Source organism: Talpa europaea, assembly GCF_964194135.1.
Source record: "Talpa europaea genome assembly, chromosome: 6".
Classification (NCBI taxonomy): domain Eukaryota; kingdom Metazoa; phylum Chordata; class Mammalia; order Eulipotyphla; family Talpidae; genus Talpa; species Talpa europaea.
In genome coordinates, this window is record NC_140072.1 from 84,792,215 (window position 1) to 84,818,658 (window position 26,444).

Below are 26,444 nucleotides of genomic sequence, written 5' to 3' on the forward strand. Positions count from 1 at the left end.
AGATTGAAATTTGAGAATTCCAAATCAAAACATAAGAGTTAATTTAGCCCATCAATAAATATTATCTGTTTTACATTCATAACAACATGAAACAACAAAGTATTGAATCCATTTTTAAAGCGTTCCCATTTTATAGGAGTAGTAAGTAGTAATATGTATCCCTGTATAGAAACTAAAAGTTATTAAAAAAAAGATTTGTAGTTCATATATGTGCATTTTTAACACCAATGTTTCCTTGCATAAGTGTTTCATTGACAACATGACCTTGACAAACAGGAGTTGCCCAGCAAGCTATAGGATGCAAGATGCAGCTGAAGAGCAAGATCCTGGCCTTTTAATTGATAGAATAATTATATAGCATCTATTGTGAGGGGAAAGAGGACAAGAAAAGGGAGGAGTGAAATTAGAAAATTTGCTCTGTTGTCTATAGTATCAGGGGTTGTGAGTCTGCCCTCCAGGCACTTCTCATTTGCTTGATGACTTGGTATTATAATTGAGATCAAGTTCTAGATCCCCAGCCATGGTTACAGTCTTATCAACAAGACTTTCCACTGATCAGCTTCTGGGGTCCCTTGTCATATATTGGCCCTCAGCCCCCCTACCTGGCCCCCTGGGCGTTCTCAGTCATACCTCATGATGTATAAGTCAGAAGTACATTTATGCATTGGTCATAAGTTCCCCAGGTTTTCCTGGTCATAGCTCGTGATGCAAGCCTTCCCAGAGTGATCAAGTTTTAAGTTGTTGGTTGATTTGAAAGGTACCTTGTAATGTTTGGCTCCTATGACTGATTGACCAGGCAGTTCTGACCTCATGCAGGAATGCAGAACTGCAGGTAACAAAAAATGGTGGCTGAATAGGCCACTTAGGAGTAGCAGACCCATACATAACAGTCCAAAATTGGTATTTTCTTCCCAGTGTTTGGACATTGCTAATATTTTTTTTTTTAATTTTACATATTTTTACATCATTTTTCATGGTTGCACAATGTATGCATTTTCATCTTGTTTGTATTCTCATACAATTCACACCCTCCTTGTTTTGACCCTAATCCCTCCTCTCCCCCCCCCCACCCGTAGTGTGTCTCTGGTTTATAGTTGCTTATTGATTTTGATTTTTACTTTATTATAATTAGTCTTTTTCCTGGTCCCTTATTTAGGTTTTCTAAATCTGTTCCACTCCTAGGTATTTACCCAAAGGACACAGAATCATTAATTCAAAAGGGCACCTGCACCCCTATGTTTATAGAAGCACTATTTACAGTAGCTAAGCTATGGAAACAACCCAAATGCCCAAAAATAGATGACTGGATCAAGAAGATGTGGTACATTTACACAATGGAATATTACTCAGCAATCAAAAAAGATAAGCACATGCAGTTTGCAGCAACATGGATGGAGCTGGAAGGGATCATACTCAGCGAAATAAGCCAGAAAGAAAAAGAAAAATAGCGGATGGTCTCACTCATAGCAGGAATTTAGAAATCACTAATAGTTTTATTTGCAAGGAAATAAATTCCTGGAAATGGGAGTCTTTCTCTCTCTCTCCCCCCGACACACACAATTTTCATCATAAATGTACATCTCTGTCTCTCTGTACAAAAAAGCAAGGTTGATGAAACAATATCATTATTATAGTCTTTATAAGCAATGTTAAGAGAATTAAAGAGTACTAAAGACCATGTTACCACTTGCAAGTCTTGCCATTTTTTCTTTGATTCTCATGGAATTGAGCTACATTTCTCTGTAGTGAATTCCCTTTATAGCTACTTGAACTGACTCTCATTTTGTGCTCCTTGTAAAGATATATTTCCAAGAAAACTTGATTTTCAAGCTTCTCAGCACTGCCTTCCACTGGGACTGAAGCTGCCTCCTCACTCTATACTTGGGCAGTGCAGCGGAGCACCTCGGAAGCTGCTGGACTATTTCAAATGTCTCCAGAAGAAGGAAGGCAGCTATTTGTAATTTCTGGAAACAAGCACAAGAATACAAAGCATCCCTCTTATTGTTGAGGTTAATGATTTCAACCAGACTTTTCTGTAGAATTTACATGGTTCATGCCTGATTAAATGGAACAAAACCCACGAACTGTGTTGAGCAGTTGATTCAACTGAGTAAACATTCATTGGCCTCTCCATGCCAGGTACTAGTGGTAGGCACCGAGTTGTGAAAAACGACAGACTCTTCACAAATAGCTCACTCTAACCCATAATTAAAAGGTGTGAGAGGAGGAAACTAAGAGCAATTGTAAATGTATTTCAAGGTGCAGTATCAGTACTGAGAAAAAAGATTGACCAGAGGAAATAGAAGCAGAGTTGGAGATCAGTAAGATTTTACTGTGACAAACAGAGAGATGAATAATTCCAGTTTATGCAAATAATAAAAAAAGCTCATAGATATTCAGATTTTACATCCATTGCAAGAAAACCTTACCTCAACTAGGGTAATGGTATATGCTTGTATATATACCTAATGTCTCACTTGCCTAAGCAATTAATATTATATGCCAGATAAAAAATGCATATCTCCAGAAAGACCTTAGAAATAAGTTTTAGTTGTAGCAGCACGATGATAGCTATAGGAGATGGTTTTATGTATACGAGTTTCATTAGACTATTCCTAAACTTGAATCATTTGGAGACCAAACTACCTATATCAGAGTCCTTTCACATCATAATGTTATTGATAAAATACTCTTCTATATTCCTGCTTACTCAATACAATTTATCATCTACCACTGTGAAAAAAAAATAAGAAAATAGAAAAATAAAGCCGGGAGAGGGAAGAAAGCCAAACATAGAATGAAGCACAGGGTTCTAAGAACACAATCCACCACTGCAACTTCTCTAATTCATTCAGTACATTGACAGTGCATAGATGGGTTAACAATCACATCTAAACAGACAATGTTTATAAGACAGTTATGCTTTTTTTAAAAGTATGAACTTGAACTATATTTGTAACATTTTAAATAGCAATTTTTATGTCAGCTATTGAACCAAAAGCTAGGTGCCAAGTAGTGAAAAACGACAGACAACTACTAGAAAAAGGGTAGTTATGAATATTTTAGTTTGAGTTATATTTGTTACATTTCCCCAAAAGATATGTTAAAGTCCTAAACTCCCATTACCTTGTAATTTGACTTTATTTGGAAAAAAGTATCATTGCAGATGAAATTAGCTAAGTTGAAGACAGATTGATATAGGAAAGGCCCTGAATCTTGATATGATTTATAAGAAGAGAAAAATTGATGACAGTAAGATGCACTGAGAGAAGGCCATATGACAACAGGCTCAGAGTTGGAATAATGCATCTTTAAAACAAGAAATGCCAAGGATTAACAATCACTACCAGATGGGAGGATGAGGCAAGGAAGTATTCTACCCAGAGTTTGAGAGGGAGAATAGCTTGTCAGTACCCTAATTTTGCACTTCATGTCTCCAGAATTATGAGATAATAAATTTTTATTTCTTAAACCACTTATTTTTTGGTATTGTGTTACAATTCCAGGAATTGAATACAATGAGCAAATATATTTTAACTGATCCTCAGAGATCATATGGAGATATATTTAATACACAAAAAAAGTCACTGTTCACAAGAATAGCAGTATCTTGGTTTAGAAAACAATCAGTGTCGTTCTTATTGCACTTGGTTCCTTTGGGTTGCAAGTTGAATCCCCTTGAAGAAGTCCTATTGGTGATTGCACATCCAGTTTTTAGTAACTACTTTTTTGTGTATACTTACTTACTTTTATTTTCGGGTCATTCTTCACACATGCTTTAGCACCTTTTACACTGGGTTGTGCATTAGCTCAGGAACCTATCCCAAAGCTATGCAGGCTATGTGAACAAACAACTCTTGTACTCATGGAAAGTAGAAATCCTGAAAATGTGGAAGAGGGAGTGGAAAGGATACATCCTTCATTTTCCGAACACAGTTTATTTTGTTAAAAAATAAAAGAGAGAGGGAAGAGCATTATTCAGTTAGCCTTGAGGACTAGCCTTGAAGATCTAGATTAGGGATAGGGCAGAGGGGCTGGAGAGAAGGGCCAGCATGTAGGGGATACTGCAGACAAACAGGCATCAGTGACAGTAAGATGTGAGCAAAGGAGAAAAATGAAATATGATGTCAGAGTCTAACTCCTTTTAATAGACACTATGTATCATTCATCTGTGCTTTCAGAAAGTGATAGGAAAATCTGGCAGAGTTCCATGAAACTGCTTTCTCCTTTTGGCCCTTTTATGTGTTCTTCAGGTTCATTTCTCCCTCTGTTGCTGTACACGTAAGAGCAGATAGCTGGGGAGGTCAGTTACTGTGTGGGCCCTGCTGTTTCTAAAACACATAACTTGTCTCTGTTGACCATAAACTAGTTAATTTCATTCCAACTTTAATAAACAGATAATTATCAATAGAATATTATTGTTTAGAGGAAATGTGTTAGCTAAGTCTGAGGAGCTGTTGTAAGGGAAGCATGACAGAACTCAATGGAAGGAAAATAGATTAGAGTACACAAAAGAAAATGATCATATTCTTGACCCTGAGACTAGAGTTAGAAACTTATCTGTTTATAGTATCTAACACATTTGAAACAAATATAACTCTTCATTAATTATGTATGTGTAGATGTTGGCAGGATAAGAGAAACTTTTCTGTGACATCAACTTTTAATCTTGAAAGGAGGTATAAAATTGGTCTCCTAGTCTCAGGGTCTTCCATAGTTTAATTTTCTCAGGAATAGTTGGTCTTAGGGTTATTCAAAAAGGCTCGGAAAGGAAGAGTGATTACGTACTTCTATTTCCTAGGAACATATTCATTCTAATTGTGTCTCTTTTTTCCCTTCTGGACTCTTGACATTGACCTCAGCAGGAGTCTCTCCAGGGACTCTGAGTAACAGCGGAACTTCTTTCTGAACTTGACACTGCTCTGTGCAGACTCTGTTGGTGGCTCATCAGAGACTAGGGTATCAGCCTATTCAGAGCTGCCCAGGGTCAGGACCTAACTTTCCCCTTTGTTTTCCATTTGCCATTCTTATCTATGATTGACTTACATGATTCAACAGTCAAAAAAAAATATGGCAGGTCCTTCGAAATGGTATCATTTTCTGCCTCCCCATCACTGATTATTTTTAAGAAAGCCTCTAGATAACTGCCTAGAAATGACCAGCAATTTTAAATCTATTTTCCATGATAGTTTAAAATTATTTTTCATATATACCCTGAAGAAGGTAATTGGTGGATAGTTTTGGAATTTGTAGAAACTGCTGACTTTTGTGCTTTTCAAAAATGTTAGCAATATCTATGGACTTTACTGTCCCACTACCTAAATTGGGTTTTCCTCGTTTGCCAAGTTCAATAGCTTAATGCATTCAATGTTGGGCTTATCACCACCCACCTTATTTCCTTTGCCTCTGCATTTTCCACTTCCCATTACTTCCCACACATCATCCCAGCTCAAGTTGCTAAACGAGTTTTGAATTTAGGCCCAGAAGTGATTTAAGAAGTTTAATCCGGCCTCTGCCTCACCAACACTATCAAATGGAGTTTAGTCATCATCTCCCCGTCTGGATATAGACATCAGAAGTGGTGGCCTAGTAAGATGCTCTGAGTGATTCCTTGACTCTGGTCTGCAGATTTGAACTTGACGTGCTTACCTAAGGAATGAAATAAGGTGCTATGATGACTGGGTAGTTTATTTGAACTTGACCTTTTGGCCCATATAGTGTGAAAGAGAACAGAGAACAGAATTGAAAGTTTATCTGTCGGTCTTCTTGATAAATCTCAATCTCTTTAGTTAGACACTAACCAAATCAGATATGATTAGGTCTTCGTTAATGTCTTACCTTTTAACAAGACTGATGAAATACAATTCGTCTGCTTGTTATTTTATTGGTATTCCCTGGTGCTTGAATTATCACCTTCTAAATGCAAGTTCCTTATAGAAATCTTTTCTAGCCAATCTCATTTTGTGACATTATGTTAATTAAGATTAAGTTATATAATATGTAAATATACATAAATTGGGATAAGGGCAATACTATATAATATGCTTAAAATGAATGTTCTATATTTATGCATGCCTTTAAATGAATATATAAATGTATATATACTTGTGCTAAAGTATGTATGTGAACATAGTCACTATATTCATAATATTAGCATTCTTTGAGCATGCATTGTGATCTAGGAATTAGTTGCTGTATTGTTCATGTATTAATTCACTTGATTTTATAATAACCTTATGTAAGTATTTCTTTTAGCCCCATTTTACAGATTGGAAAAGGTACACTGACAATTCAATAATTTATTAATAGTCACAGAATCAGGAAGCAGCAGATCTATCATTTAAACCTCTGTGAGCTGTTTTCAAGGCTTATATCCACTAAATCCCTATGATACCTTAATATATTAGGATAACATAATCTGTTATGATTAAGGTACAGATCTCTGAAAACCTAGTGAGTGTTAACACATGACTGAGGGGAACTGGGACCCCCAAATCTGCACTCTCTAAGATGTCCAGCCATCCATGCAGGCAAAGATAAAGCACAATTTTAGGGTAAAAGAATTTTAATAGTGTTCATGTGCATAAAGACAGAGGAGAAGAAAGAAATAGCTTCCCAGTAAAACACACAAATTTACCCACGTCCTCATGAGTAAATGCCCAGTCAAACAGGGTCAGCCCAAAGTTGGGCCAGTGAAGCCTGAAATCCTGTCACAAGTCTAAGACACCTTCTGGCAGGAAAGCATAGGCAGGGAATGAAAGGGACCAGGCAAGTCTGGGACAAAAGGAGCAAAATCAAAGTGCAAATCAAGCTTAACAGCTGTTACTGTCAGCTTCCCCACATGTCTCTTTCAAGTGTCTCTACATGTGTATCCTCCACGTGTCTCCTCCAAGTCCCCCAAGTTCCTCATGCAGGTCCAAAGCCTAGAAGCAAATGCACTCTTCTTCTCCAAGTCTTGCCTCCCTCTGTATAATGATGCTTCACCTGGCCACTTAGCTCTGCCCACCACTAACTGTGCCTGGGAATGTGGTACCTCTCCTAACGTGACAATTGTCCCCCTCTTTTGGCCCTGGTTCACATGTTCTCTCTGTCAGTCTGTTACATATTGACCAAGTCCTTTCCTGACATTGAGGCTTATATGTGAATTAGTCAGTTCTCATCCTCTAAGGGCTATTGTTCTGTGCTTAGTTTTTCCATCTGTCCTGGAATTCATGACTTGAAGGGGGATTACTCTTGATACTTTTGTCTTTATTCCTATACCATCAAATATCTATCAGCTGTGTGGGTCAGAGCTTGGAAACAGAACAATTCAAATAGCTCAAGGTCATTGGCAGCTATGAACTGGGAAAGAGGCTAAAGTAGAAGAAACTAAGGGTTTTCAACTACAGACAAAATGATTCCTGAAGCTCTTCTGCCCTCAAATAATCCTTCCACTTTGCTATCAGTATTACAAAACGAGTCATTGAAAACCATTCCTGGGCAGAGGAAATAAAACCCCAAAGGAGATATATTTTTTTGAATTGCTAAGGAATAAACAGTAAGCTTCAGAGGAAATTGGCATTTATATGAACCTGTGGCCCTTTTGAAGTAAAAGAATCAGATTATCTTTATGTAAATCACTAAAATACATTCACACCCCCCCAAAAAAAAATTCAACTCTTTTTAATAAACCAGCAGCCAATTGAGACTCCCATGTGATTATCTGATTTAGTCAAGATGGATAAAGTAGTCAGGCTGGTTGTTCTTGAATTCTAGGTTTTGCTCTTATAGAGAATATGGTCACATTCAGAACTTAGGATATAAATTTTTTAATTAGAAAAATATTTTGAAAAGTTCTAATGGTGAAGAAAGGATCGATACCAAGTAAATTTTATTCAAAATTATTTTAAATATTAGAGCTACATTAATTTTGAATTTTTGCTTTATTCATATCTAGTTAATATTTTAAATCCTCCCGATATAATAATGACATTTCCTGTTTATTTGGTTTTGATTGTTTATTTTTACTTTTCAGCTTTATTCCGATTTTCCTCATCTTTTTTTCTGTTCCTTTTATGACTTTGGGTGTTTTGATATTTTGAGTAGTTTTAAGTCAATACTATTTGTCAAATTGTTATATAAGATTAGATTAAGTTCAACAATCTTTGCAGCATCTTTAATATTTCGCATTCTAAGAAATGCAATTATTTTATAAATTATCAGGAAATCAGGCTATTGAAACTTTTTAAAGGTCTTAAAAAGAGGGATAAGGAAGCATTTCATTTTTTTCAGTGTCTTTTATAAATGCATGACACAAAGGTGAATTCAAATTTTACAATGTTTTAACCCAAATGCCCAAAAATAGATGACTGGATCAAGAAGATGTGGTACATATATACCATGGAATATTACTCAGCATTCAAAAAAGATAAACACATGCAATTTGCAGCAACATGGATGGCGCTGGAAGGGATCATGCTCAGCGAAATAAGCCAAAAAGAAAAAGAAAAATACCGGATGGTCTCACTCATAGCAGGAATCTAGAAAACTTAAATAAGGGACCAGGAAAATGAATAACTATAAGAAAGTGAAAATCAAAATCAACAAAAAACTATGAACCAGAGACACTTTTAGGGGGGCGGGGGCGGGAGGGGAGGGATTGGGGTCAGAATGGGGGGGCTGCAATTGTATGGTGAATATAACAATAAAATTTATAAAAAAAAAAAACAAATTTTACAATGTTTTAATATGACTTTTAAAGTGATGGCAGGAGATGTGTTGGAATTGGCCAACAACTATAGGGAAAGAAAAAGGGATAATACAATGTCCCTAAAAAGAAACCAAACTTCCCTCACCCATCCTGGAATGATATGGAAGATGGTTTTTCCTATGACTCCATGCACGGGACAAAGAAGGAGAGAGGACTGAGGAGCTGTAGACTGCATGTGGCAGGCAGTGTGATGGTGCATTTGGAGTGGGCTTTGCTGGAATGGACTAGGAACAGGTTTCAAAGGGTCAGGGTGACCTCTCTCTGAGTTTGTCCTTCAGAGGAGGCTAATATAAAGCCAAGTACTACTCTAAGTAATCTAAGGTGGGGGGATGGAGCGAACACAATATAAAGAAGGGAGCATATAGCATGTAGATAATAGGAAAGAATGAAATGGAGGGAGGTAGGGAGCAAGGAAAGAGGAAAGAAAGAAATAATTGAAATATCTTAATACTTTGGAAATGAAAGACTGAAAAATCATGTTTAATCCCTATAATCTTAAATTTGTAACTAATTTAACCATCAAATCCTTTGTCCCTGAAAAAGTCAATAAATACAACACAATTTGGGGAATGCTGGTATGTAGACACGTAGTGAGAAGGTATAGTAGAAAGATGTCAAACCATTGTGAGTATATCTAGTTTAGTGATTTTAGAACTTTTTTGGATTATTTCAGTTTTATGATTAGGATTGAGATCTGTATCTATATCCACATTTTAGGAAATCGGTGTATCACACATACACCTGCTCTTCTGACATCACCCCGTCTATATTTACTTCTACAAAAACCTCATTGTGTCTGTGTTGATATAAAATTGTGTGCACTGTTGATTTACTAAGCACAGATGTGTGCTTTCCAATAATTAAAAATATATATCTTTTAAGACAAAGGTTTAGTAAAAACCAAGGGTGGCCAAGTGCTTGGAAATGGCAGGTGTTTTATAACTATTAAGTGATTTACTTTTTCTAAGTAATTTAACATAGTCTGCACGTGCCTGTACTAAGTGACAGGGATATTCATCCAAGCAAGGTTTAAGTCCTCCCAATAAAGTTATTCATTCATTTGCCCTGGGGTGTCCCAAGCTCTAATATGATTTTGGCCAGGAAGGGCAGCATTTGTTAGTCCTCACCCCCCCACCCCAGACTATGTTGAACAAAGTACATACATTTATTTTTTCTGCAAATATGAAATAAATGTTGTGTTCATACTTAGTCCTTTATATTGTTTCTTCAATTCATGAAAAGTCATGAGATTATAGTAACTGTCTTTTTTTTTCTAGCATTTGCTGGAGGTTTCTTTAACCTCCTTCTGTTAAGGTTTTTCAACTATGCTATATTTTATTACTATGAAAGACCATTCACTCACCAAATACCCAATTTATTACAAAGGATACAAAGAATACAAATCTCAACAGCCAAGTGGAAGAGATGACATAGGGCAAAGTGTGGGGGAAGCCACAAAGCATTGATATCCTCTCCAGTCATGCCATTCTCCCCCAAATCTTCATATATTTACCAATCCTGAGGCCTTCTCCTTTGGGACTTTTGTGGAGAATACACAGCATAGGCATGGACAATTAAATAATTGGCCATTGGCAATTGAATTCAACCTCTAACCCCACTCCCCTCTAGGAAATCAGGGAATGGGATAGGAAGCCTCACCAATCATGAGTTGAATTCCCTGTCAACCTGCCCCTAATTTTAGGTGTTTCCCAAAAGTCTCCTTCATTAACATAAAAAAGACACACTTATCATTCACAACACTTAAGGAATTCCAAAAATTTGGGTAGCTGTGAGATAGGGATTGTGGTTGAAGAGCAAATATGTATGCAGAAATATATTTGGTTCATTTGAAAGACCAAATATATATATTTCCTATAAATCACAATATCACACTTGGGTATGATAAATAGCTATGAATTGGGCTTTATTTACAGAGTGACTGTTGAAATATTACAGAACTTCTCATTTTAAAGATAACTGTTCTTATTGATGAATTAAACTCATTCCTTGTAATTCTGACTCTTGCCTTTCTTTCCCTTTCCATTCAGTTTGTTGCCCAGCCCAATTGTCAACAGCTGCTGGCATCTCGCTGGTATGATGAGTTTCCAGGATGGAGGAGAAGACACTGGGCGGTGAAGATGGTGACATGTTTTATAATAGGACTTCTTTTTCCTGTCTTCTCTGTGTGCTACCTTATAGCTCCTAAGAGCCCACTTGGACTGTTCATCAGAAAGCCATTTATCAAGTTCATCTGCCACACAGCATCCTATTTGACTTTTTTGTTCCTGCTGCTGCTTGCCTCCCAGCACATCGACAGGTCAGACTTGAACAGGCAAGGTCCACCACCAACCATCGTCGAGTGGATGATATTACCGTGGGTCCTGGGTAAATGTGTTACTATAGAAAATATAATAAAAAGCTGTTACTGCCATAGATTTTGCTGCTCAGAAAAGAACACTTATCACAATTTGGGACATATTATGTTTAAAACAGGTTCTGACCATTGTAGCTTCAAGACCTAGCCCCAAAGCTGTTTTATAGGTTGTGGTGAACCTGCTCCCAAATAGTCTATGAAATGTAATCTTAAGCTTTAGATTCTAGGTTTTAATGACTTTACATCTCATTAGTGATTCTCTGGATATTGCCTGTATGATTGTAGTTTAAAACCTTTTAACATCTTTCATTGGTCATAAATAAGGAATCTAATTTTCTTGAAAAAGATATGCCTTCTAAAAGAGAAATATCAATCACTGTGCATAATTAGTGATTCTGTACATAACTAATCATTTAAAAGATCAAACCATTTAATTTTATCTTTGCAATTACAGTCAATCAAAATAATAGTAAATTATATAATAAGACACTTTCTGATCTCTATGTTATTTTCATAGAAAGAATATTTTGTATCTGAGAAAATCATGGAATGGTAGAAAAACCTTAAAATAGCTGGTGAAAACCTTGGTTTATCCTCTTGTTATTGTAGCCATAGTTAAAATTTGTATTTCAATTATTCTCTCCTCTATCCTACTGTGGTTTGCAGAGAAATCACATTGTCTTCATTTTAAAACTCACTGGTATCATGTACACCTCATCATTTAGTAATTAGAAAATATGTGACAAATTTTATGGTCACAATCTGGGAATATCAGTGGATTAACTGTCAAAACTAGTTGAGAAACTATAAAATGAGGAAAAGGCAGGGAAAATTACAGTATGTGAATCTAATATAGGTATATTTTTCATTTTTTAAGATTATAAAAACTATATTCTGACAATAAGAAAAGTTCATAGGAGCATGATTTGATGTGTTTTATATATGCTACTAAAAAGAAAACCCTCAAGTTAACTTTAAAATAGAGTATGTTCTCATTAATCTGAAGTATATAAAATGTGATTGTGCTCAGAGGGCAATTTTAGATAATCTGTGTCTTTTTTAATAAAATAATTCTCACATTGCAGCTGATATTCATTATAAAAATTTCCTACCTGTCTCCATTTAAATATATCATTAATTATATGTTCTTTCTGGAGCTTTCTTCATAGAAAATTTCTTGGAAGCAATTTTTAACTGTTTAGGAGGTTAAGCTTCCCATTTTGAGTAACTTTCCTATTATGAGTAACTTTAACTTTCCCATTATGATTAAAGTGGTCATTGGTTGCCACTTTAGCAACCTATAAACCTTGTAACAAAATTTTCCTTGAAAGTTGGCTGGAAGAAATTATATCCAAACCACAGCTAAATGGTTAAACAAGGTCTAAACATAATTGTGAGCATTATAATGTCAGCTGAGAGAAATAGCTGTCAAAAGCAATATTTTATTTCTCTTCCCTGACTGCAAGGAGTTGATTTCTGAAAAATTTTACTATGAAAAAGACATTCTCGGGCCTCCCCGGTGGCGCAGCGGTTGAGCGTTGGGTTGCGAAGCTGCCCGCAGCCTCTGCAGCGCTGGTTCGATCCCCAGCTGCTCCCTGGCCACCGGAGGAGGGTCCCACATGGCATGCAGACCTCTCCTGCCACCCGCTGCTCCCCTCAGCAGTGTACTTCGGTCCCTCTGCCTGCTCTGCTCCCCGCTCTGGCTCTGGTGAATTCACTCACCCTCCCGCGCTTGTGACTGTACCCAGTGCTTGTATAAACAAAACAAATAAATAAATAAATAAATAAAACATGCCTCTATAAAAAAGAAAAAGAAAAAGAAAAAGACATTCTCTAGAATTAAAAAGAAAATATATGAATGATCATTTTGTTTAACTTATAAGGCATAAGAAAAAAATGTTTCTGGACAAAATAGATTTATCAAAATAGCTATATTTTCACTAAGCCTGAGGAATTCTGAGTGCCTTACTCTAAGACTGAGTGTTTTTTTGTTTTTTTTTTTAGATCTAAGACTATAATGGGTACTTTCTATGTTTTGGGCTCCTGTCAAAAAAGTATGGATTTGAATACAGGTTCTACCACTAAGAGACTATTAAATTATGGGTGGTCAGAACCTTTCAGGATTTTCAATGTCTTCATCAATAAGATGAAAGATTTAGAGTGAGGACTTCTTTTCTCCCATTAAGTCCTATTAGCCTTTGCTGGGACTGGGGGTGGGAGGGGTTCCTGGGGGAGGGTGGAGAGTAGGGTGCTAAGGACAACAGAGTACGGTGCCTTAGTATTTTATCTAGTGTGATACAGACAAAAAGGAATGGGCTGACTTGAGAAAACACTAATGAAACGTCCACTTTTGTCTCACTTGATCTGGCTGTCTAATAAAGTAGGTATCCCTCTAATGTCAGGGTCTAGATTTATAATAACAAGATTGAATGACTGTAGGAAAGGATGTAGCTTATAAATGTATTCCTCTTCATGTTAATTTTCCCAATGATAGATAGTTCTATTTAATTCTTTCCGAACTAACTAAAATTTCAACCTATGACACCTATGTGAGCTACTGTGTAAAGTATTTTTTCAATTGTACTAAATTTATTTTCCTTCCATTTTCAGGAAATATTTCCCATAATTTATGAGAAATGATTATTTTTATTCCTCCTATTTTATTTATTTTGACAAAAAGACTTTTGCTTTATTTGTTGCATATACTTATATATAAATCTTCTCTTTTCCTGAGTAAAAAGTTTTCTAACTTGAAAACCTATTCTCTTAAATCAATCTTTTTATCTCCTTGAGAAGTATAGTCTGCTTGGGAATTTCTGCCATTTTATATACTTTGTTGTGATTCAACAAGAAGAACTCATTCGTCGTTACAGATCCAGACCTACTGCAATTTAGTACAATGTCAGAATAAGATTTCTGTGCTATTTTCAATATCTTTCCTATTGAATTTTTCAACTTTTTGTTAACTAATTAAAGTCTATTCAGTTTTATATTTTTAGAAAAAAACTTTACAGTGGCACAACATCCTTCCACTGTGGTATCTTCGGTAAGTTGTGGCTCATCATCCCACAACATTTTTTTAAATCTTTTTTTCCATCCGACTTTCTTGTATTAAAGGTTATCTACCTATCTTTTCTCCCATCATACAGCTTCAATAGATCTTCTAGCAGATGTTTGCTGTCAGGGTGAACTTTAGCATATAAACAAAGATATCTGAAAGTGTCATAGAGGGATCAAACAGGATTTTTGGCCATCTTGAGATATAGTTCTAACTAACAGGAAAAACTCATCACCGATGATTCAATTAGAATCAATAGATAGATAAGGTCATTCTAGACAGGGTATATCAATATCCTTCTCACACTGTCAAATGACCCATTTAAACTGGAGTGAAAACTAAAACAATGGTCCTATCAAGCAGGTATGTGGGCCTAATGACAGAATTCTACTTTTTAAACATCTAGAAAGAAAACTATATTGGAAAGACTGAATGATGAGTTAAAAAGTTCCTGGGACTATCAGAGATCTGGTTGCTTCTATGTTCTGCTGTTCATGACCCTGAGACTCTTGGTCAGGGTTTGATTTTCACTTGCAATACTAGAGATATGAAATGAATAGAAAATTCATTTAAGAAATTCCTTTTTATATAAAATTTACATACAAACTAAATATAGCATGTTATATGTACAATGTATTTTCTGAGAATTCATCTAAATTATAACAGCAGTTTTATCTCAAATAACATTTGTTTCTGGAGATAATAAGGAGTAAAATATATTAAAAAACAACAACAACATTGGGATGCTAGTTTTTAAGATCTTCCCAAAAGCCAGTTTGGATTTCTTTTTCCTGGGAATCCACTATAATTCAATTCTAACAACCGAATTTGTGCCATAGCTTATTCTCTTGCCAAAAAAAAAAAAAAAAAGCACATAAACATGAAACATACATATTTTTACTTATGTTATCAGATCATCAAAAAATTTTGAAGTTGTACCATTTTTCATAAAGAAGTAAACTTAATGAATGTCACCATAGTAATAAAGCAGGAAATACTTTGTTTCCAAAGAGAAAACAAAATGTCTGCTGAAGTGACTTGATATTATGTGTTTGCCTAAAAATATGCCATAATTATATAATATGTAAGTATATGCACACTGGGCCAGATGAGGAGAAGGGTGAACTGAGGAAAAAGATTATTATAGGAAGAGATCTGAGCTTGTTAAAATTAGCTTATGGTGAATTCCTAGGCATAAACTAAGGAATGTTCATAATATCCTAGTTATACATGTTACCTTTAACACATATTTATTTGATAACTTTTCTCTCACAAAGGTCACTGCTCATTTCCATAACTCATTTTCTTTTTAATGTTTTAAACACTGATATGAACAAATCTGAGTTTTCCATAAGACCTGCCAAAATGAAAATGTAAAATGGAGAATGGTGACCACATTGTCACTTAAAAATTTCAGAGAGAAAACCATACTATTTTGTGATCATCTCTTTATCTTTTGCCTGCAAGTCATTATGATAATAAGGCTTCAGGTCCTCATACTTTGAATGCCATCCCTGAATTACCCATCTTCTCAAACACCCTTGAATGATACTTTCGCAATTACAAGAAACAAGTCTATAGTTTTCTTCCCTCTTCCCTTGGCAAGGTGTTCTCACCACCTCAGCAAGCTAGCTTCAGATACAAACAGACACTCAAAACACAGCTGTGAAACACCCACTTGTAAATTTAAATGGATATTTTAATTTTCAACAAAACTATCCAGATAAATTTTATAGTGTAACATATAATCCTTACTTTCCTGTAAAAGTCAACTTTATCAAAATATTAATCTTTGTCAAGAATAAACTAGTAAAGCATCAACAACAAAACATGTACATTTAACATTTTGATAGTAGATATAGTTGACCAAATGACATAGAGTGGGGAAGAAAATGAAGTTGTTTAGGTTTTCACAATGCAATACACGTCTGATACACCAATAGTTAAATCCGCAGACTTTGAGAGGATATTTGGCCACATAGTTCAGGTGATTTGAGGGAAAAGGGGTAAGATAGGAAAAGAGGAATAGATGCCAAATGAGGGAGGGAGGGTCTCGGGGTAAGAGTAGAGGGATTCCTGAAGTTTGCATTCATTCAGACTAGCAATGGCAGGGATAGTAGTGATGGAGGTTAATACTAGAAGAAACTAAGCAGTTAAGATCTGTGCTAAGTGATTTAAATGTGTATTCTCATTTGAATTTCAAAGTAATTCCACTTTACCTAACCATAATACATGATGTTAATATCTCATTTCACTGAGAGGAAATTGGCTTTGAAAAGTTAGATCACTTGCCCAACATCCAGTGGCAAATCAGTGGTTGATAGTAGAAACTAGATTCATAGTCCAGTCAGTGTAACTCCAAAGCTCCAGCCTTCATCCTCTACAAGCCACTGCCCCAGAAGTGAGGGTAGAATGCAAGGGAGCAAAAACAGCCCAGGTGTCAAGTCTCCAGATATAAACTTCTAATTTTCTCTGCCTCTTCTTGCCAACTTAGATCTTTACACATGATTATTATTAGAACTGATTATTATTTAGAACATGATTATTATTCATTAAAGATATAAAACTCTTTAAGAGTCACACTTGATATGACTTACTATGAATATCATGTTTGTTATTTTACCAAACTTATCACTACCACCATGATTTTTACAACATATCTACCACCCCTTTCCAGTCTAAAACACACAAATTATATATATGGCTCCCTAATACAGAAAGAAGCAATGTATGTCAAGAACAATAATGTTCTTTGATATAACCTTGAGATACTTCCTATATGGCTTCCATGATCATTTGCTAAAACATAAAGTTAAATTGTTTTACTTTTAAGGATATTATTTTTAAATCTTTCAGCGGTGTGTGTGTGTGTGTGTGCATATGTGTAGGAGAGTGTTTAGGAAAATTTAAAGAGGTAAATATATTTCCTTTTTATGTAAATTTTTAAAAATAGTTAAAAGTTATATTAAGTAGAAAGTCATGTTCAATTGAAAATTAATATTAAATATAAATGGCAGGCAAGGACTGTTATTTATTGAAATAAGTGACGAGCAAAAGACTTAGATTAATATTTATGCAATGTCTTCCCATCTATCTAAGCATTCTTTGCCTTAGTTTTCATGAAAAAAAGTTTTAATTAAACATAAGAATACTGCTGCATTGATACTTGATTTTTATGCTGTTATATTTAGGTTATAATTTGTCAAATGACCCAGAATTCTAACATTCTCCATTCTGTATCTTAATGTAAAATGAACAAGGTATCCTTTCTTGATACTTTGACTATAGGTATGTCCTTAATTGCTCATTCCTAATTTTCTTTAAGATTTATTTATGTATACAAGAACTGGGGTACATGTGAGAGGTGCTGGGGATGAGAGGACCCACCAGAGACAGAGTGGGGAACAGAACAGAACAGGCAGACTGACTGAAATACACTGCTGAGAGAGCAGCGGGAGAGTCGAGAGGTCTGCTATGCCAAGTGGGTTGTTCCCTGGCTAGCCGGAGATCGAACTTGTGCTGCAGTGGCTGCGGACAGCTTCACAGTGTTGTGCTCAACCCCCTGTGCCACCAAGGAGGCCCAATTTTATTTTCTAAATGTTAAAGTAGTGATTTCAAAATCATAGTAATTTAGATGTCTTCAAGCTAAATGTGTTTAACTAATCACTTACTTTAAGTCAGTGTTTCTTTAAGTGTGGTCTACTCACTAAAATCATAATCACAGTGGATTTTATGCAATAAGGATTTTGAATTCTCTCCTTGGTTGACAGATTCAGAAACATTAAATTGAGAAACAAATTTTGAGAAAATGTAGATTGTGAATGCTAAATTTCATATTCATATAAAGGTGTTATTAAGAGTCTCACCATCTAAACATCAAATGATTTCACTACTTCACATTCCAGAACCCTCTATACCAAATATACTTTGCCTAGCCCTTAATGATCTTTCTAGTATATATCAAGTTCCTGAAACTCTGAGTTATAAAAAGGTAGTCCCAGTTTATTTTACAATTTGAATCTTATCAGTTTAAAGCTCTCCTCTTCCCAATACACACCTGACATGTGGCTGTAAAGACCTGTGATTTTCCAGCTCATCCTTCACCCTTACCTGATGTAAGGAGGGACACAGACTCTTATGTTCCCTATTCCTTGGTTGTTATAAGGAAGAAAAATGACAAGAAAAGATAACTTCACTGGGACCCTGGTCAGAGCTCTTTCCTTATTGACAGAAGTTCCCTCAAGCTTTGCTCTCTTCAGACTTTTCAATTTCCATGAATAGTTAAGTAACCATGAATTTCTGGCCAGTCTTTGATCTTGGGGCAGAGGTGGGGGGCTGGATGTTCTCTAGAGGGCTCCTTGTGCCTCCAAGCTGCACAGTTCACAGCATCCGAGAGCCAACTCCGCATGACATCTTTCTGTCCCCCAACTCTTGCTACCAGCAGTTGGCTACTTTAGGGGTCCTGTGATACTAGCAAGGGCAAGCTGGCAAGATAACTCAATTCCAGCTTCTTCCTGTGATACACACTCCCTAGGAGCATCACAAAACCTTATACATCAAATAGCAGGAGGTCAGGCTGCTGCCATACCAGCTGCATTATTGCCAAGTCCCACTGATTGTCTGCCGTCCCTGATGCTCCAGACCCAGAGAGATGACCAGTGGTGCCCCAGCAGCAATTGAGATGCCAGTTTTTCCTTGTTATAAGAATCTGCTTTTTGAAGGATTTTCTTGGAGTCTCCCACACTTGACTTAGGGAGATGGTTGAGCTAGTGAGTAATCACCCTCCCCTCTCCCTCAGTTATTCCCTTTGAACAAACACTGTACTGCACCTTCTTCCCAGTGTTCTTTCTGCATAGAGCAGAGGGCAGCAGACGGTTGGTAACAGGTACAGTGCTGATGCCTGTAGGGAACTTGGGTGTGGCTACAGTTTTTCTGTAAACTCTCTTCAGAAAGTGGTTGCTTAGAGCTCCTGTCTTTACCTTTGAGTTAGGTATAGGTCACTCCTTTGAGAAATATCTTTGTATGAGTTTTAAATATATTACATGGAGACGATAGGAGCAGCTCCTTCACTTCTGGTCCCATATAGGTCCAGCCTAATGTCAGTCTCTGCTGAGTAAAATAGCGACATTTAGATTTCAGTTTGAACAGAAGCAAAATTTTAACTAGAGAGTACTTATTTTTCACTGATTTGGGAAACACAGTAACAAGAACTCTAGCAGGGAGGAATTCTTTGTGTTCTTTTCATCTTAATTGATTTGGTGCCTCCACATGGAACTTGGTGTTCTGTTAGGAGACTGGCTGGGCCAGATGCTCAAACAGCTTTCTGGCTGCCATGACAGGTCATTGGAAGTGGCCTTAGGTGAAAGGCGATTTGCTTTTTGTTTGGGGCAGTTATTCATTGTTTAAGTGCTGACAGCAAGAGAGAACAAGGGAAGGCCTGTTAGCAGAAAGGCACATTTCTTTATGAAATCGGGGCTCTTAAAAGTGGCATCTGAGGTCTGCCAATTTTATCTCGTCCACATAGCCAACTTCACGATAGGATGTAATAGAATGCTCCAACAGCCCTGATGAAAACTATTATAGGAAAGGTAGGGGGAAATGTAAAAACTTCCTGGCATACACAAATATTTTTAAAAGGAATTTCTCTGACTCATTTGCACTGTGATCTTTCCTTCGTTGGTCCCCACAGTCCTGACATCAATGCTTGTAATAAGGCCTCCACCACAACGCTGAGAAATCATGTCATATGTTTATAAACAGCAGAGAGCAATTTTGAAATGTTCCCATTGTGGGAACAGGACAAACATTTTTGTGACAGAAGCTCCCGCAAGCTTTGTTCTCTTCAGAATTTTTCGTTACCATGAATAGTTTACTATGTGGATGTGCTTTTCAGTTAATAGCACCCTCTGGTTTTTTCTAAAGGCTTGTTTCTTCAAAACTTCTGTGAATGTTGTCAGAACAGAGGAAATTTTGTACCTCACCGGTGGGCGTTTAACAAATAGAAATCAGTAGTCATCCAATGGATAAATGATGACTAGAGGTATATCTAATCTGGTACTTTAAAAACTCCATTAATCAATGAGCACTGATTGACAATCTTATTTACAATTCAAGCTTAAAATGATTGTGTGAACCCTCAACTTTTTCAAAATCTGTTTTTTCCCCTTACCTTTGTGTCCTTTTTAGGTCAGAGGTGAAATAATTTTTTGTGTGGTCAAGAAAGTCAGCATTTATGTCTCTTTCTTACAAAGGAACTGTAATATATCTGAAACATGAATTGTTACTCTTCTTAGGAAATCTTTGAAGTCACCTAGTCTGAACTTCCAATTGAAGTGTCATCTCCTTGAATCCATCTAATAAGAACAGTTTTCTCAGACATTAAGGAGTTCAGGTTAAAAAGTTGCTTTCTGTTGAACTCAGTGATTCTCATTCTGCCCTCTGAAACAATTATCCCCAGCATCTTTATTTCTTCCACATAATTACCCACAAAATATTTGAAGTTACCTATTTTGGTTACAGTTAATAATGACATCTGACTTTCAAGTTTGGTAGAAAAAGGAAGAAAGATAACACAATTTATTTGTAAAGGGAAATAAAATATAAACATTCTGGTTGGTTAGCAGTTAGGTTAAAACAAATTTGACATATGAAAACAAGAGAATCACAAATTCATAAAGGTTGAGTGATCTTTATAAATTACACAAGTTTTCTATTCATTGCTAGAATTTCTGTGGAGAACGATTGATGAAAGACATTCCCAGATCTGGATTGAAATCTCTAGCCCACAGGATAATACATTCCAGTTTTGGAACAAATCTGACTGCCAGATATTTCCTTCTTTACACTGGGCTAGAAGGTTTCTTTCTTTAAACTTTGTATTGAAATGCAATTTCTGTTTCCTGGGGCAGACTGAAAGAAATCTGTGTCCCATTTTACAGGATAGATTTAATTTCTTATAGCAGCTATTGTGATGAATTTAATAAAATGTTGATAGTCCAAATAGGTAGAAGCAATGCCCGATTTTTTATATCAGGGTATATATATATATATATATATATATGTATATATATAAATTTGGGTAAAATTATACTCTTCATGTGAGTTTATATAGATAGAATCTCATGTATAATCCAGCCCTCTCTTTTTTTGAAGTAAGAAAAGTGAAATTCAGAAAGATGAGGCCACTGGCTAGGATAATAAAGCTGATTACCAGTTGAGCCAGGGCTGGCACCTCATTCACCCAAAGTAGTCCAATTCTTTTTACGATGTCTTCAGGAAAGTTAACTTGAAAAGCATTTATCTGTTCAGTCAATAATTGCATGCTCAGATCTTCTGATCTCTGGGAATTGGCATTGATTCAAGCAAAATAAATAAGTTACATTATGAAGTCTCAAGAATAAGAAAATGTTGTCTAAGAGCATTAAGGAGGTTGAGATCCAGAAGAGCAGCATTGTCTTAACATTAGTCACACTCTCCTTGGATCTCAGCTTTCTGATGTAGGTTGTGGTTCTGAGCAGGATTCTGAGACTGTACCCAGGCTCAGTAGTGAAAATCACCACGGATGTGGGAGGTGGAATGTTTCCATGCATTTTTCCTCATTAAACCAAAATAAATTCTGTTTCCCACAAACTGTAAAACCCAGTGCATGCATCATATCTGATTCATTTCTGATATATTTCTTTCTTCAATATGGAAACAGTGAATATTATCCTTTCCAAATTAAAACCCAATCTTATCTGAACTCTTAAGAGAGATTTGTTTATGCAACAAACATCAAAGGGAAAACTAGGATATAAACATAAAATCTCAAAAAAGCAGTGACCTATAGTACACTTTAAAATACAAACTATAATTAATTCAATTGAAATCAGAACTCATCTGGGTTAATTTAAATGTAATTTAAAATTAAAATATAAAATCTGAATAATATTAGTCATTGTGAGTTTTCATTAAATGATAGATCATATGTCTAATACACTTACTCTTTCAAACATACAGAAAATGTAAGAAAAATGTTTTTTTACATTTATTAACTATGACTAATATATCACATAAGTGAAATCTTTTATATTTCTTTATTTTTAATCTATTTCTATTCATTAACATCAATCTCTTGGAATTGTACTGCCTTCATTTAAATTGTATACTACATGTTTTTCTGATACAGAGATATAAAATTTTGACAAACACATACAGTCATGTAACTAGAATTGTGAAAAAATAAAGACTAGGTTTGACAACTCAGGTCAAATCTGGCCCCTTGATAGTTTTTAATGCTTTCATTGTAATACAGTCATAACCATTCATTAACTACAAAGCCTAAATTATTTATTCTCTGATCCTTTGCAGAGTAAGTTATGATTGTAGTTATAGACTTTTATCAAGGTCCTTTATCAAATAAAGAAATTTCATAGTTTGCTGAAAGTTTTTATAATGAATGATTGCTGAATTTTGTAAAATGCATTTACTGCATTTATTGAGATCACTTTTTTTTTAATAATTTGTTGATGGGATAAATGACACTAAATTTAGTATAAAACATTGATTGCCCTTTGAGAGACAAGCCCCAATTATTCCGTAGTACATGAAAATTATTTGTGTAATAAACTAAGTTTGAACACATATGATGAAAATGGTTATATATATATATGTATATATTTATATGTATATATATACATGCACACACATACATATACATAGCAATATATAGCATCTCCAAATATGCATAGATATTTGGTGTGTATTCATCTAATTATAAATATAGTTTGTTATATATCTAGCTTGGATTTATTCCCAAGATAGTCCCAACCATTTTCAAAAGTATCACCTTTCAGAGAACAGTCCTATTGTAGAATTCTGGTTCAGCATAATTTGAAAATTTTTAACCCACCTCTGAGCTTGTTTGCCATACAAATATATACTAATTAAGCCTCCTTATCTCTTAAATATATTTCTAGAGAGTAGCACATCTGCTTAGTTATTTACTATAAGTATCAGTTCATGGTCTACTTTCTCCAATGTCTTTAGTCCTGACATTTACATATTGTTATTGAAAAAAAAATTGAAGTAACATCGGTTTACAATGTTATTTGTATTTTTGAGGTATAGGATCTCCCTCTTCAGGGTGTTACTACACCACATCCACCACCAAAGCACCCATAATCCACCACCATATTGATGAGAAAATATATTATTGAGCAAATGAATATAATAAAGATTCCAGTAGAACTTCCAGCCCAGGTGCAACGAACATTCCAATGCAGGCATAGTTAACAAGCTTGCTTACTTACAGCTCCTTCCCTTTCAAGATTCATGGCCAGGGCCTCAGTGTATAAAAGGAACCCTTGGCCTTTAAACTGGTGCTTAGGGGCCTCCCCTGGTGGCGCAGTGGTAGAGCGCTAGACTGCGAAGCTGCCCGCAGCCTCTGCGGTGCTGGTTCGATCCCCGGCCGCCTGCGAGGGTCCCATATGGTGTGCAGACCTCCCCTGACACCCTCTGCTCCCCTCAGCAGTGTATTTCGTCAGTCTGCCTGTTCTATTCTCCTCTCTGTTCTGCTCCCCGCTCTGGCTCTGGTGAATTCTCTCACCCTCCCACGCTTCTGACTGTACCCAGTACTTGTATAAAATAAATAAATAAAACAAAACTAAATAAATAAATCTTAAAAAAAAACCCAAAAAACATACGGTGCTCAGACCTTACAGGGCTACCCAGGTCTGGGACCTCATGCATGAGTAATAAATCTTCCCCTGACCTCACCATTCCTGAAGTACCATTTGTTCTTCCTCTGGGTAAAAGGCTAGAATTTATATCTACAACAATATTTCACTGTGCTCCCTCCCATTTGTTTTCACCCTTTCCCTTCCTCCTCTGGTCGTCTCTATTTTGTTTGGCTTTATCTGACCCTTTGTTTTGTTTTCTATAGTTCATGTATTAAGCAACACAATTCAATATTTGCCTTTCTCCTTCCGACTTATTTTGCTTAGCATACTCTACTACAGTACCATCCGAGTGGCTGCAAATGGCAAGCATTCATCTATTTTTTTATAGCTGAATAATATTCTGTTGTGTGTATACATCACTACTTCTTGATCTATTCATCTTTTTGGGGCACTTAGGTTGTTTCCCTAACTTGACTGTGGGAAACAGTGCTGCAATGAACATAGAAGTACATCTATTTCTTCAAAATAAGGTTTTTTGCATTCTTCAGACAATTTCCTAGGAGAGGGATTGCTGGATCATAAAGCAGATCATGTGAAGATTTAATTATGAATTCACTTTCTTTAATAAATGTAGGATAACTGAGGTTATACCATGTCCTCTTGAGTGAATTTAGATGTTTATCTCTTTCAGGGACAACGTTCAGACATTTATCTCTTTCAGGGACAACGTTCAGACAACGTTCAGTTCATTTAAGTGGTGAAATATTTATGGTTGTCAAGTAGTTAATTTTATTCATGTTACCCCCGTAATGCAAGATCTGTATTGATACCCCTTCTTTCATTTCTGATATTGATCATTTATATCTTCTCCGTAGTTTTCTTAACCATTCTGGTTAGAGATTTATCAAATTTGTTGACCATTTCAAAGAACTAGATTCTGCTTTCATTGCTCTTTCTCAAGTTTTATCTCTTAAAATTAATTGATTTTTCTCTGTTATTTTCTTTTTTTTGGCTTATTTGGTTTTAATTTGCTTTTATTTTCATGGAGTCTGAGATGAAACTGAGATCACTGAATTGAAACCCACTGCTTTTATAATAGAGCATTTAGAACTACAAGTTCCACTCTAAGCACTGCATTACTTCATTATAAAAAGTTTGGTGTTATTTTCATTTAAAAATAACAAAAATATTTTAAGATTGTTCTGTTAATTCCAATTCCTCTTTGACCAAATGTTATAGAAATATACTGCTAACAACAATATATTTGGGGATTTTTCCAGATACGATTCATTATTTATTTGCTGCTTATTATGTTGTGGCCATAAAACATACTTGGTATGATTTCAGCATGTATAAATACATTGAGGTTTGTTTTATAGCTTGTGATATAGTTCACAAGTGGCATATTCAAAATGCCACTTGACCTTGAAAAAAAAAGTCTATTCAGTTATTGTTAGGTCCTTGATAGTGTTATTCAGGACTTCTGTATCCTTACTAAATTTTTGTCTACTGTTTTTATTGATTAAAAAGAGGAATGTAGGAATTTCTAATTGGAACTGTAGGTTCTTCTAATTTTTTTTTAGTTCTAATAATTATAACATCTTACAAGTTATTTTGTTAGATGTATACATGTTTAGGCTTATCTGTCTTCTCAGTGAATTAAACTTTTCACCCTGATATTCCTTACAGACCCAGTAACATTTGTTCTTCTAAAATATGTCTCCCCATATTATTGTAGCCATTTGAGCTTTCTTTTGATTGGTATTTCATGCTATTTTAATCCTTTCCTTTTAACTTACCAACTACTTACAGTTTAATTGTTCACATTTTATTCTATATAACCTTCTGTCTTGAATAATTAGTGTGCTTAAATCATACGTATCATTTAATGTAATTATTGATATTGCTGGATCTGTAATCTACCATATTATTATATTTTCCATCTTCTCTTTACTACACTTTTATTTCTTCCTTTTCTTAGAATAATTCATTATTTTTTATAACTCCTTGTTTATTTACATTCCTGGCTCTTTATTTATACATTTTAGAATATTTTAGGAGGATAACCTAGGATTTATAATCTAAAACTTTATCACAGTCTAACTTCAAATATTATTTTGCTTTAAATATAGTACAAGAATCTAATGAAAGTATGCTTTAATTCCTCTTTGATCTTCTGTGCTATTTTTGTCTATATTTTCCCTTTACATATTTTGTAAATCATAATACATTGCTACTACTTTTGCTTTAAGCAGTTAATTATCTATCAGAACAATTCAAACTCAGAAAAAAATGTTTTACATTCAGTTTTATTTTAACCAAATATGGATATATATTTTCATCTCTTCTTATAAACCAAAGTTTCTGGTTAGTAGTACATATCACACCTAAAAAAATTGCCATTTTCCTTTTTTGGGAAATGGATCTCATGGCAATGAAGTTTTGATTATTTGAAAAGAAGTCACTTATCTTCATTTATTAGAGCCACTGTGCTATATATAGAATCCAGGTTGCCTTTAATTTTTTCCTTTTTAGCACTTTCTTGATGTCATTCTGTCTTCAATCGTTTAGAAAATAAGTTTGGTGTCAATCTTAGATTTCTTC

At 35.3% G+C, this 26,444-nt stretch overlaps 1 protein-coding gene across 6 annotated transcripts in view; it reads left to right on the top strand.

The window, feature by feature from the left end:
• Positions 1–26,444, top strand: part of TRPC4 (transient receptor potential cation channel subfamily C member 4) — a gene marked incomplete at both ends in the record, with an annotated part of 138,374 nt that overhangs the window by 71,672 nt on the left and 40,258 nt on the right. For all 6 annotated transcript variants that reach the window (XM_084235219.1, XM_084235220.1, XM_084235221.1 and 3 more), the window contains one exon: positions 10,798–11,134. In XM_084235219.1, coding sequence (XP_084091345.1) covers positions 10,798–11,134 — 337 coding nt within the window. The remainder of the gene's footprint in view (positions 1–10,797; positions 11,135–26,444) is intronic.